General features: G+C 54.8%; 1 protein-coding gene across 1 annotated transcript; it reads right to left on the bottom strand.

Moving 5' to 3' along the window:
• Nucleotides 1-10373: 10373 nt before the first annotated feature.
• On the bottom strand, nucleotides 10374-12595 carry TRIREDRAFT_123124 (uncharacterized protein; the record flags this gene model as incomplete). Its single annotated transcript, XM_006967575.1, has 2 exons — nucleotides 10374-10933; nucleotides 10984-12595. The coding sequence occupies 2 exons, from the start codon at nucleotides 12593-12595 to the stop codon at nucleotides 10374-10376; spliced, it is 2172 nt and encodes a 723-aa protein (XP_006967637.1).
• Nucleotides 12596-13612: the final 1017 nt, after the last annotated feature.

The following is a 13612-nucleotide window of genomic DNA, read 5'->3' as shown; positions in this document are numbered from 1 at the left end:
GCATATTTCCAACGACTACCTCCTGTGCACGGAGCAGATCGGGTGATCGCAGAGCCGGAGGTGGTGTCGGTGTTCTGCATCGGATATGTGCTGGAAGGTCGGCCGGTAGTTCGAAATCAACGAGGTCATACTCCGTCACTCCTTTCCGTTTCAAATAGGTACCTAGGTTCACCACCCTGCCGTTTCGAACAAACTCGGAAACTTTGCCCTCGGCATCTCGCTGGAACTTCATCGACAACAGCCGTTTCACTTCTTCCTCCGTGTTATTCTTCACAAAACCCCATTGAGAGAACCTTGTTTTATACATCTTTGGCCTAGAAAGGGCGTCGAATTAGTTTACAACGAACCAAGAACCCGAACGATGAAGCAGAAGAGGAATCAATCTTCGACTCACGTTGCTTGAAACCCATATTGTTCAGCCATGACACTCATGACTTCTTTCAAGGGTTTTCTCTCCTCGAGATAGAGGGTACGGATAGTGGATTTGTATTGCTCCCAGGCCTCTGCAGGAACCTGTTCCCGTGACGGCCTAGTACCTGCCTGGGCACGAAGAGCCATCGAATCCCGCCGCTGTGCCTAGACATGCGCGTTAGTACACCTAGCTGCAAGGATTCTCTTGGTTTAGCGGCATTGCTCACAACAATGGGTGTGGATGAAGAAGACGGTTCTGAAGGGCGAGGCGGTTTAGGAGGAGGAGACATTGGACCTGGAGTTGAGGCAACGGCTGGTGTCGGTGTCGGTGCCGATGCCGGTGCCGGTGTTGAAACCGACGCTTGCACAGGTGCTGCTGGTGTTTGTGCCGAGAGTTGTGATTGTGAAAGGTTGGGTTTCCGAGGAGGCAATCGAGGCCTGGGAGGCTTTGCCGGAGCTTTCCCTTTGGCTGCCTTGGCGCTGGGGTTGAATTCCAAGATGAACTGATTACCTGTGTTGACTACCGGCTTGGGAGTCGTCGGCACTGGAGGTCTGAAATAGCCGCCGAAATTGGCTGGGTTGGTGATTTGAGAGGGTTCAGGTTTGGGAGTCATCGAGGGAGGAGGTCGCCAAATCTCGAATCCAGGGGTACCAGGCACTCCCGGAGCGGCCATGGGACTGGGCATCATGGGCGTCGATGCCATTGGTGTCGCCACCATCGGGCTGTTCACGCGGGCAGAACTCATAAAGCCATCCATGCTCCCAAAAGGCGTACCAATACCGGGACTATGCACCTGCTGAGTGTCATGGAAGCTGCCATAGCTTATACTGCCGGAGCGGTTCATGTTGGTGACGATTGAGGTGGGTGTTGGGGGCGAATGCACCCCGAGCGAGCCATATTGGGATTCACCTGGGCTAGCAACGGGACTCGATATCCTATGCGTATGGGCTACAGAGTTTAGACTGCCAAACTGCGACGACATTGAAGGACTGTGGCCCATGTGATGCGGTTGATGCGGCTGATTGTTGATGGGCCGCGGAGGCAATGGCGGGACATAGCCTTTATTCTCAAAGTGCGCGACCAAGCGGCCAACCCCTCCCCCTCCCTGAGGCGAACCAAGGCTGTCCAGTTCGACGTGTTCCACCGGCGACATGGCCACTCCGTCGCCGTGGTGGTGAAAGGTGGTATCGATCTCGGGCGTCCAGTCCATTACCGAAGCGGTGGAATAGGCCCGTCCGGTCCTCTGGATGGGCTGCGGAGGCATCGCAGGCGGAGGCGACGACACACTGCCCAGGCCATATCTCTCCCAGGCCTGGGTGACAAACCCGAACGGATCATCGTCGAAGCCAGGCGCGCGAGGCTTTTCCGGCGGTTGATGGAACATGTCAACGTGCCCACACACCGAGCAGACAGAGCAGTGGTGCTCAGTCCGCCGGCTGTCTTGTCTGTCAGGAACTGACGGACCTGGGCAAGTCGTAGGACTCGGCTGGAATAATCAGTCTCCAGCGCGGTGATTCATCACTCTCTGAGAGTGGCGAGCGTGCTTGCTCAGTCAAACGAAGGTCGTGTATGGGAGGCGGGCAAAGGTGCCCATAATCGCCTGGTGTAGAGGGATAGTAAAGAGAGAGGGAATCACGGCGGCGGAGAGGCCTACTGGGACGGGCGCAGCACGAAAGTACAGGCAAGGGCTGGCTGGCTGGCTGGCTGGCTGGCTGGCTGGCTAGGGGCAGATATCCGTATCGTTCCCCCAGATATCGGCCGATGTGGGAAAACGCCTTGATAGGGCAACAGCCGCTGTGTGGTTTGGACAAACAAACAACAAGAGCAGCCAGCTCCAAAAGCATCAGCAGCGGCGTGGGAGGAAACCAAGCCAAGCCACGCAGCGAAGAGAGCGAGCAAAAGTTCCCTCGTCTAGAGTGCCAAGAAGGGAAATCCCATGTGCCGTCTTTCGAGAAGGGTCAATTTAGAAGGCCCCCGCTGAGATAAGAGAGCCAGAGATGCTCAAAATACAGGCTGGGCCAGGACGGAGCTGTTCTGGCTGGCCCTGGTGTGCTACGGGCTAGTACGAGTGGTGCCTCTAGGAGTCCTGATGCCGCTGCTAGTACGATGGGATCAAAACGACGGGGACAGCCTAGGCACGAGAGCAGGTGGAGAGAGGGGCCTCTAGCAGACAAGAGACAGCAGCATGGTGAGCCAGAGGTTGGATTGGAGGGGATGTAACCTAATGCAGGCTGGTGGCTAACGAACATTGCAACAGCGATGGCGAAGCAAATAATCAGGCCGGGGAAACCAAGTAGGGCTGCCGGCCATTGAGCTGGAGTAGCCAGGGGGGTCGGCGTGTGAATGCCACCATCGGCCAGAAAAAGAAGGTGATATGAACGCAAGCCACCACTCGCCAGGACACATCGCCCAATGGCAGCGCTCTGATACCAACCCCCTGGTGCCCGTACGCTCAAGGACACTGTGCTGGGACCGATCGATGATGGCATTCTGCCTCCACGGACGCAGTTGCCTCGAGCCAACGACGTCTTCCAAGTTGCACAACTCCCCGACAGTGACCGTCGTTGGGCGGTTCCAGAAGGATTCGGCACCCTGTGTCACTCTGGCTCTGTCGTGCGGAACGAAGCCACAGAGGGCAAGCTTGGTGAGGGATATGCGAGCCACTCAGGCCAGGGCCGAAAATGAAAGCGCCACAAGATCCAACCACCACCACCACGATTCGCACCGGCACAACCGACAGTCTCGGGGGCCATTACCAGTTCCAAAGGAGTGACCGAGCCAGCCAACGCGGGGCGGGAAGGCTTAGGGCTTCTACTAGATTCCGCCCAGGTCGCTGATGCGATACGTGCTCCCCCCGGAACCTCACCAGTCCGGCCTCTTCACAGACTGCCTGCTTGCAAGATGCGGAATGGAGTAGTACAGATATGCTTGGTGCCTGTGGCTGTCACTCCAGGCCCCGAGTCTCGCATTCAGTACGCTAACTAACATACTAGCAACACTCCGCAAAACCCTTTGGGGGCAAAACAGGATGAGCGACGACATGTGGGAGGAGCGCCAACAAGCAGGTTCTGTAATACAGTATGTATGTACGGACGTGGCGCACCTGTTCAGGGAACTTGACGACATCAAAAGCCATTGTCTGGCCGACTTCAGGAATTGACGTTGGCAATCTTCCTCTGTTGGCGGCATTGGAGCTGCCTCGCGTTGGATAGATCGCCTCCTCCAGCCTGTCATAAAGCCGTCGGATCGCATCCTTCCTTTGTCCGTGCGTAAGATGGGCAGTGGGCGTGACCAAGCGCTGTATCCGGGCCGACGATGTCTTGTCTTCAAGCAGCTACAAGTAGTATACCACTATTGCTGCTTGTGCTGCGGTACGAGGGCTCATGATTGACAGAGACAGATCGCAGCCAGGGAACAACAGGCTGGGGGGGAAAAGACATGGGACGTGGGGCACAACGCGATTCAGCAGCGAGGTGACACGCGAAGAAGTCGACACTTTGACGGAGGAAAGCACAAGCACAAGCACGGAGCACGGCGCAACATGTTGCTGGCGCCTTCGGCCACCGCCGTGGGTCGAGAGAGACGCCTATCGAGGGTCTGGGGCTGACCCGCGCCGAGACCTTTGGTGTCAGCAGCTTCTGCGAGACTAGCAGGGGTTGGTTGGAGTCGACATGCAACCTTGAGTCCGCTTCCCTGGGCACTGTGCTTGCTCTTTGTGGGTGGCATCTCACGAGATCTCAAATCACCAGCACTCTATGCGAAGTACAGGTATGACTCCCGCGCCTGTTGCAATCCGTCCGTGGCCGTGGTATAAAGAAGCTTATCAAGGATAAGCACGCTTGATGCCCTCCTCCCTCATTTTACGGAGCTGAGCCCGTCGTCGTCTTGTCCGCAACGGAGCTAGCAAAGGCGAGGCTGCATCTTCAGTGGCCGCCATCCGGTTTGCCCCAAGTGGGCAGAGTCTGTCCAGACCAAGGGAATGAGACCCGCTATCAACGAGGGCGAAATGGCTTGCGGCAAAAATAAGAGAGAGAAAGAAGGGGAAAAGATGGAAAATTGCGTGCAATTTCAGAGTACTAATACGGAGTGCATGTCACCTCCTCTGGTTGGCGTTATCTGTGCTGTCGGCGTCCACCTAGCGCAAGAGCCCCAGCTATTTACGCCATTTTCGATTTTTTCTCTCCTTCTTTCTGCTTCGGACCCTGTGCAGAGCGCTGAAGGTGAGGCGCAACTCTCGGGCAGCAAATTCCAAATCAGCTAGGCCAGCAGCATGATGCCACCGTCTGCCGAACAGGGTCTACATACAGAGCAAATGTTACTGCTCATTTCATATGCAAAGCATGGACTCTTCATGCGACGTCTTTGGCGTCGAAGAAGTGACGGCAGTCCCCGAACCATGGCTGCGAGGAGCAGCAGTAGTACCTCTAGAGCCGGTACTCTGCCCACTTTCACATGGCGGAGAAATACCTGTGCCTAGGTAACTCTCCATGGAGCGGGAGATCTCTCTCTCGCACCTGTGCCCCGGTGCTCTCGTTTATCGTTTTCCCGGCTGGCCGTTCGACATCACTGACCAAGCCTCTCCATGGCTGCTGCTGATAAGGGCTCATCTCAAAGCTGATGACTTCATTTGGGCAGTGCGAGCTTATCACTCATGACATGTGACGACAGAATCTGCATGTCTTTCCCACGCTTTCGCGGCAGAGGGGGCAGGGCATCATTCAGAGTGGACATGGAAGGTAGCATCAATACTTCGGAGGGCCTGTACATACACGGGAGATTCAGCAGAGTGGCGTGGGCAATGCGACAAATTGCGAGCAGGTTCTCATGAGACTCGTGGCTGATTTCCGAGGCATGCAACGCTCCTGGCCTGGCCTGCGAGGATATGACTTGCTGCTAGTGCCTCGTACCGTCAGCCGAGTTGGCCAGGGCCTTTTCAGGTCGAGACCAATGACGTTGGATGGTGGGCGGGCGACGCAGCAACGCTCAAATGGTGGCTTGTTTTAGCATTACGAATCGCATGGCCTTGACTGGATGCCAGGATGGGCTTGGATGGGATCCCGCATGGAACGGGGGAGGCGCTCTTATGTAAGTTCGGGAGGAAGCGCATGCATCACGGTTTCCCCTGAAAAGCCATCCCGGCTTATGTACGAGGGACAGCGGCTCGATCACCGCGTCCCAAGTTAGGTACAACACGCAGACAACGTCGTTGCTCACTCGGAAGCGCTGGAGGGCGACCCTGGGGAAGGGGACCGCTGTCGCGATGGGGGATCGAGCCGGAACACTGCCGAATTACATAAAAGGAGCGCGTGCTATTCGTGCCCAAGATGGTCGATATTGGATGCGGGGACTGACAAGCGGAGCTCAGAGTTGCCGCCGACTCGCCGCGATGGTCTTGAAGCGATCCACCTGTTGCTTCTCCAGCGCGCCCGTGCGAGCTGCGTTTCCAGCTCTGCTGTGGACGGAATGACCAGCCAAGATTGTCCGGATCGTCAAGCCTTGTCGAAACAGCCGGGAGTCGGGGGCACTCGCGGCCATTCTCAAAGGGCAGACTGTGCCCCCTGCTTGTGACACTAACCAGAGCGTCTGACGCACTTTGACGTACAGCGCACCGCAGCTTGAAGCCGAGGCTCATCAGTGGCAGTGGCTTGCAGAAACAGGCCTTTCTCTCGGGGACGGCTCGGGTTCGAGCTTGTGCCAGCCAGCCGAACTTGCGCCTAGCACAAGAACGCACTGCATGGAGCGCTCCGGCATCTGCCAGCACTGCTTATTACTGTACTACTCGCAACGGCCTGCTACTACCCCAATATCAAGACATCGAAAAGATGAGCCTGCAACACATGGCTGCATCGTATTCTAGGCCCGATTTCATATACTAAGCCCGCAGCCAAGATGTCGGGGTTCGATTTCTATTAGTAGTGATTTTCCGGAGAGGCCCTCCAGAGTGGACATTTCCCCAGGAATTGCCATGCCATCAGACGCCAGACAGTGCATGCTGCTTACCGACGATAGCCGCCGGTCCGGTGTGGCGGTATCTGGGGATGCAACGACCTCCTTTTCCGGGGTAAGGCTTCCCAGCCTCGTTGAGATGGAACGGAATGGTACGCTGCTGGTCCTGCAGGATGCCCAAAGAATTGTGCCAAGAAGAAGCGAGCGTGGGAGGAGGTAGAGGGACTATTGTCGAGGCCGTGACCTTTGGCCCCTGATATGGAGAGTTGAGCCTGGAGAGGTCTAACCAACAAAACGTGTCGGAGACGAAAGCTTGCCCTGCTTAACCGGAACGCCACTTGACACTGGGGTTTATTCATGAGCAGATGCTTTCTTGATTCCGCAATGGCCATTACGAGGCCCAGAAGCACGGAAGCGCGGGGAGGGGATCTCTGTGTCTTTCGGCTTCTTGTATATTGACTGACTGGTTGTATAGTGGAGTGCCCTGCTCTGCATGATTGCATCGTGGGAGGTTCATGGGCGAAGAGTACTCACAGTGTGAGCGGACGTTACGCCGTCGAGTTTGAATGACATGCTTTGCAGATCTGGAATGGACGAGGGCGTCATGTGTTACGCAACGGCGACGAACCGGATCTCAAAGAGGCCCTGAAGACGCTGAGCTGAAGCAAAGACATTTCTCCCAGTCCCGCAATTGTCTCAGTCTCGGGTTTCTAGGGAAGCTCCCGGCCGCCCTGTGCCATCTATGTCTGGATTTCCTGTCTGCCAGCTTGGCTTCAAGGCGCCCAGATAGATGCACGTTCGAGTCAGGCAGAAGCAGCTTCTTCTCGAGGAATCACATGCTCCTGAGCAAGCCCTCGGCAGGAATAGTGCTGCCCTGCAGTAACGCCTCGTGTGCCGTGCCACACATCTGTTTGCTGCTCAGCCCTGTGTCTCTGACCGCTCTTGGTGGCACCAGAGTCCAGTCATCGTATGTCGGCATACCCAAATGTGCTGTCGCGGGTCGTTGAACGGGGACTGTGGCACAGACTTTTAGCCCAGAGTCCAGGAGTCGACTTTGCTTGCCGTGTAGCCGCGGGCTCAGCTTGCAGCAAATAAAGGCAGAGGTGCTAAAGTCCTTTGAAGAGAGGGACTACTACGGCTCAGCTGAAAAGCAGAGCCTGCACTTACATGTGATGCTCATTTCCATTATGAGACTGCAGACGCCGCGCACGGGCTCCCCAAAGTCGTCGCGAGTGGAAACAGGAGGGAGGCAGAGTCGCATTAGTCTTTCTTTTTTCTTTTTTCTTTACGGGCATCCCGGTATCCTGCCAACACAGCCTCCTTCGTCTAGGAAGACAACACGTCGAGCCTGTCTAGCCTTGTTCTTTTCCTCTGCGGAAGGATGAGACAGCGCTTATGATGGAAGGGGCGGGTGGACTTGCGTAGTGGAAGGGCGAGTCAGTCTGCTTTGTTGGGCTTCTTGACGTGGTGACACGGTGGCGAAGGTGAGGCTCTGCGAGAGGATGTGCATGATGATTTGCGTCATGGTTCTGTGTGCGATTGGCGTGAGTGTGATTAAAGGGGTGGGCGGTGAGGATGTCGAGGCGTGAGGTTGAGTTGATCTTCGCAGCGGATGTTGGTTGACAGGAGAGTTGGCCGGCATGGGAAGGGGTCAGAAGCGGCATCTCAGGTTCAGAAGAGGGGGAATGGCGAAGGCTTTCTATGCGGTCAAGTGGTGGCTTGCTCGCACTTGGTGTCGGTTTATTCTTGTAGTAGGATGGCTGGAGAGAGTTCTGGAGTTGTGTAGAAGTCTTCATCGCGGAATTCGGCGAGATGATTCAAGAGTGGTTAAGGGATGTGAGCTGGAGATGGCCCTAGGCAATCATGATGTGGCATCCGTGAAATTTCTTGACGGAATGTGAACTGCTCTTTATCCAGACGATACTGTACACAGAAGCCAAAGTATTACCCCCCTAGAGAGACGGCCTGGCCTTGCAACTTGTCTCGACTGGTCTAGTCGATGATTTGAGCACCGTTTTGTGGAGGTCTAATAAGCATCTGATAAGTTCTGTAGATATCATAGTTGAGACAAAGATAATAATAATGGGTTGAAGTTTCTAAAAAGGGGATAATAACACATGGTGTTTACAATGAGGACATGAATGGCGAATAAAGGAGGAGCAGATAGCAAAGGCAAAGCTTGGAAGTACACCACCCACGAACGTGTGATATTGTTTTCTTTCTCTCCATCAGCGGATAAAATGTTTACTCTTAAGTATCGAACAATGATGAACCGAGAAGATTGTAGCTCATTGGCTATGTTCATGAAATGGCGCGTTGTTTCCCCCGGTCTATTTGCATGTGAGCTCTCGAGATGCGGGAGACTTTATTAGCTCGCTGGCTTGTATGTATATATAACGAGATTTCAATAAAGCGCGAGGGAAGGAAAAACGAACAAAAAAAAAACAAATAAATAGCGCTTTTACAAACAAGAGCGTTTTTCTTTTCCTTTCTCTTTCTTTGATCAAGAGTGTGAAGGGGCCACTTTCAAGAGCGAATTCCTCCAAAGCTTACTTGGACCGAAGAAAGGGGTTCGGGGAAGAGGAGGAGCAGAGTCGGTATTGGAACATGTTATTTGTTTGTTTAAGCGAGGTGACGTAAGGTGAGGTTTTATAAGGTGGCTCGATGATTAAGTCGGGCTGTTGTACATATAAGAAAGAACAATAACACGAAAAGTTCCCTTCCTTCTTTCAACTACCTACGTAGATCACTTGTGTACATACATATACACATAAACTTGTCTATGTTCGCGAATAGAATCACAGTAGGTACCTAGATATTGTTCATCCTGAATCGAGAGCAAATCTTAGTCCTTTTTCTCGAAAAGTACATGATTGTCGTCTACAAAACACTGACATGGTGAAATTCGCCTGAACAACAGCATCGTCACGAAGCGGATCAACAAGTATACAGTTTTCATAACACTAGATATACCATACTACTAAGGACTGCTCCCTCAGATATCGCCATTGTCAGTTCTTTGTGAAAAACAAGAAGTGAACCTTCATTCTTGTAAAAGGGTATCGTGCCGTCAAGTTCAAGATCACACTGAGATCAAACAAGACATCACCAGCATTGATAACCTTAGAACCAGGACCTTTTAAGCATAATAGAGTCTTCTCGCTTCTCAGCACAATCAATTCAAACTCAATTACTACCTCATCACTATCTAATTACCACAGCCTCACATCCTAATACAACCGAACAAACGACAAAGTGTGCACTTACCGAATATTCCTCCGTGATACATATACACATACACATAACAACTACCAGACCTCCTCCTCCTCCTCCTTCTCCTCCTCCTCCTACAACTACTGATACAATACTACTAATACAAAACAATCTACCTACCAGACCCTCTGAAAGGCCCAAAGCAGAATGCCAGAGCGACCAAGCTGACACTTCACATTTATTGTCGAGGCAAGTTCCGAAATACATATAGCAAGCAAAAGATGTAAGGAAAAAAGCAAGCCCTGATTCCAAGCCAAAGAAAACACACACCAGAATATGCTGAAGGACCTCGAACTCGCTCCTTTCCCCCGCTACAAGAGCCAACCATACGAGATATCGCACGGATCTCTTGTAAATCCTCGCAACCTTGCTTCATTTCCTAGAGCTTCAGGTGTGTTCCGTGCGATAATTTCTTTCGCCCTCTACCGCCCCTATAACTCCTGATCGATGGGGTTTCTGTCCCTTTTCCGTGGTTGATATAGAAAGAACAAAAAAACGCGTGAAAATGGAAAACTGGCACTAGTTTAGGCCTGATGCCGGGAGGAAACAAAAGTGAGAATGAGATAGAAGAAGTAAAAAGAAAAAGAAAAGAGGCCGACGTCGAGACTATAGGCCGTCTAGCCGAGAAAGAGGCAGCACGCCATAGAAAGAAAGACCAGGAAAGTTGTTTTCGGTCTGGTTGCCTCTGCTGACAGGGACCGGATGCGTTGGGTAATAATAAGAAAGCACAGCGAGTTGCTGCTCACACTTCGGCTCCCCCAATCTCCTCTCTGAAACGGATGCCGCCTTCGACGGCAATGGCATCTCGCACCCACGGCGTGGCCAACACTTGGGGCAATGTCCACCGACTTCGAGCACGCTTAAGAAGGCCTTCCGTGATGTGCATGGCGTCGAGCAGGCCCTTTTCCTTGAAGCGTGCTTCGTTCGCTTCGTGGTCGCCGTCGTCGCCTCCGTATTCGATCCAACGCCACTCGCCTCTCGCAATCCGGTGGCTCTTTCGACTACGCATTCTATGGGAGTCGTGTAGTCCCGGGGGAGGATCGAATGGAAGCCGGGATTCAAGGAGTGCGTAGAGCAGCACACCAAGCGACCACGCATCAGTGGCACGGCCGTCGTATGGTTGGCCCATGATGACCTCGGGAGCAGCATAATCTTCCGATCCGCAGCGCGTTTCGAGCTTCTCGTCTTCGGCTATCCGTCTAGACAAGCCCAGATCAGCCAATGCGATGACTGGATACGGATATGTGCTCCAGTTAATGGATGGGTCGGCAAGCTCGCTGGGTGTAAGATGGACAAGGACATCTAGAGTGGGCGTTAGCAGGATTCATGTATCTGCCGCTGCAGGCACTTACTCTCAAGCTTGATATCACGGTGAACAATCATCTGGTCATGGAGGTACTTTACAGCACCGACCAGTTCGGCAAAGATGCGTCTCAGTAATGGGGGCGTCAGCAGCTTGCGATGAGCTGTAGCGACGTCAAACAAGTCTCCTCCGGGGCAGTATGTCAGAACAAGAATTGCCCTGGTAGGCTCAATGTTCCATGCCTTGAGGTTGACCAGACTGGGATGGTGGATGCTCTGCATGATCTCGAGCTCTCGTTTGAGACTCATCTCCACGCGCTCTTCGCTGGCTCCTCCCTGGGGACCATGCTCGCACACCTTGATGGCGACCAACGTCTTTCGGTCAAGCGGGGGATCGGCAGACGTCTGCTTGGGCTGGTCCATCTGACTGGTAGCCAACACGACTCTGCTGAACGTGCCCTGGCCCACGGTCCGCACCGAGCGCCAGCGCCTCCGTTTCCGATCATGGCGGTCGTAGGCTTCAAAGTACTCGTACTGCGACGTCGAGGCGGCGTCGGCCGAGTCTCTCGAACTCTCACTAGGAGGAGGCGTCGGCGGCTTCGCAACACTGGGAGACAGGCCGCGCGACTCTGCCAGGTTCTGCTCCCTCTTCATATGGGCACCTTGGAGCTCGGGTTTGGCGTGCGGGCCAGACACGGAGACGATCCTCTTAGGAATGGCAGCCGGATCTGGCTTGTATTCGCTGAAGCTTCGGTTTCTCGTATGCGGCACTTGGGCTTGCTGGGCTTGCTGGGAAGGTTTGTGTAAGGGCTGTTTAGCCTCGTCATTCTCGGTCAGGCTTGCGTATGCCTTGCGTCTCGAGGAAGGCGCCGTCGTGCTCGGGTTCTTGATCGGCCCTACCGGCGCCCCCATGGCCGCCAAGTCTTCTCCCACACTGCTCAACAAACTGCGGTGCTGAGGCGGCGACACAGAGCCCACCGCCAACCTCTTCCACGGGCCAGGCGACTCTCCTGACAAGAGGGGACTCGGCAAGGGCGTCACGTCTCCCATGGCGGCAATCATGGGACTCGAGATGACACTGTTGGTACCGCTAGCAGGCCCAATCGAGTGCGCGAGGGCAGCCTTGAGACTCGGGGTCCGCGTCAACAGGCGTATGCTGCTGGAAGACGACTTGTGGTTCAGAGGCGAGGGTATACGGATAGGCGAGAGACTTGTATAACCAGTCGGGGACTCGCGATGGTAAGTGGAAGGGGAAGCTGTGGAGGAAGAAGATGCGACGTTGGTGGAGATGCGAAGGGATGAATAGGCATCGCCGCGAGAGGCGCCAGCATCTACCGAGCTTCTGTCGTGATGAGCAGCAGCATCTTCAGAAGGAGCAGACTGGACGGGAGGCGATGGAGCAGTGGTTGTAGACTGAAAGCTGACAAACGACGCAGGGTTGCAGCCGGCAGACGTAGAGGCAGAGGCAGCGGTTGACAAGGCTAGCTGGTCATCTGGAGCATGTGCCGGCGCGTTGTGTTGGGGGTTGGGCCGGATGCCAGACTCGGAATGACAGCTGGAACTCGGGGTCGGATCGAGGTTGTCAGAGCTTGCCGTCGAGGGGGCATTGGAGCCGCGGTCGTGGGATATCGAGGAAGGCGGAAAGTACGGAGCGTTGCTCATGGCTGTCTGGAAGCCTATCCAACAAGAGCATCAGCATCCATCACAAATGCGACTCAGAACAGGTAGGGTATCTCCAGGGCTGCTCACGTACGGCTAGACGGTTGCGGGCCGCGTCGGTGATGGTCAATGTCGCCTGGAGCCGCGGACCCGACGGGTATGAAAAGGCGAGGACGGTCGGCTTCGGGCGGGAAGGCGAAGGGCGAGGAACGAGGCACGAGGCACGCGGTGCGGCCAAGGCAAGGCGAAGCAGGGCGTCGCGAGGGAGAGGTCGCGAGGTGAGGGGTTTGGCAGGGCAGGGCAGGAGAGCGGCGGCGCTCTGCTATGGCGGTGACATCTAGGCTTCGACGTGGTGCCTCTGCGGGCGGGTGGAAGAGAGCAGCAGGCGGCGATGGAGCAGCAGAGCAGGCGTTGAGGCTTCTGCGAGTCGTTGTCGCGAAGAGTCAACGAAGCTGGAACGACGTTGGCTCAGTCCGATCCAGCGTCGACGTTCCGGGTACAAGCGAGGCGCATGACATGCCTGCGGGTCTGCTCCCTGTTCATGTACAGAAGCGTGTAGCAGGTACAAGGCGTCTCCACCGCAGCCATAGGGCGAGCGCCAGCAGAGGCTACAGGGCTTGAGGGCGCTGCAGGGCCGGCGCTAGCCCGAAGCGGCGCGGGCGGTACGTTACATAAAGTACTGGGTTGGATTGTGCGTGCGAGTGCTTGCAACCACGGGGCCCACGGGGAATGGGGATCTTCATCTTCAGCTATTTACTGTACTATATTACAGGAGCACCTTAAGAAGCATCTTGAGATGCCCATGAAACTCTCTGGTACAAGCATCAGCAAGCCATCAAGCAAAGCAAAGCATCGCAGCGTGATGCAGCACATGTGATTCGACATCCGCATCGGAATCGGCTTATCGCCATATCGCTGCAGCAAGTCGGGCGCATAACGTCATCCCTCCAGCAGAGCCACAACGTGCATCGGCTCTGGCGAACAAGTGGACTCGCCGAAAAACGGGGCATGCAACCTGCT

Source organism: Trichoderma reesei (assembly GCF_000167675.1).
Source record: "Trichoderma reesei QM6a unplaced genomic scaffold TRIREscaffold_18, whole genome shotgun sequence".
Taxonomy (NCBI): domain Eukaryota; kingdom Fungi; phylum Ascomycota; class Sordariomycetes; order Hypocreales; family Hypocreaceae; genus Trichoderma; species Trichoderma reesei.
Note: the sequence above shows the minus strand (reverse complement) of the source record. Positions and strands in the feature narration are given on the sequence as shown.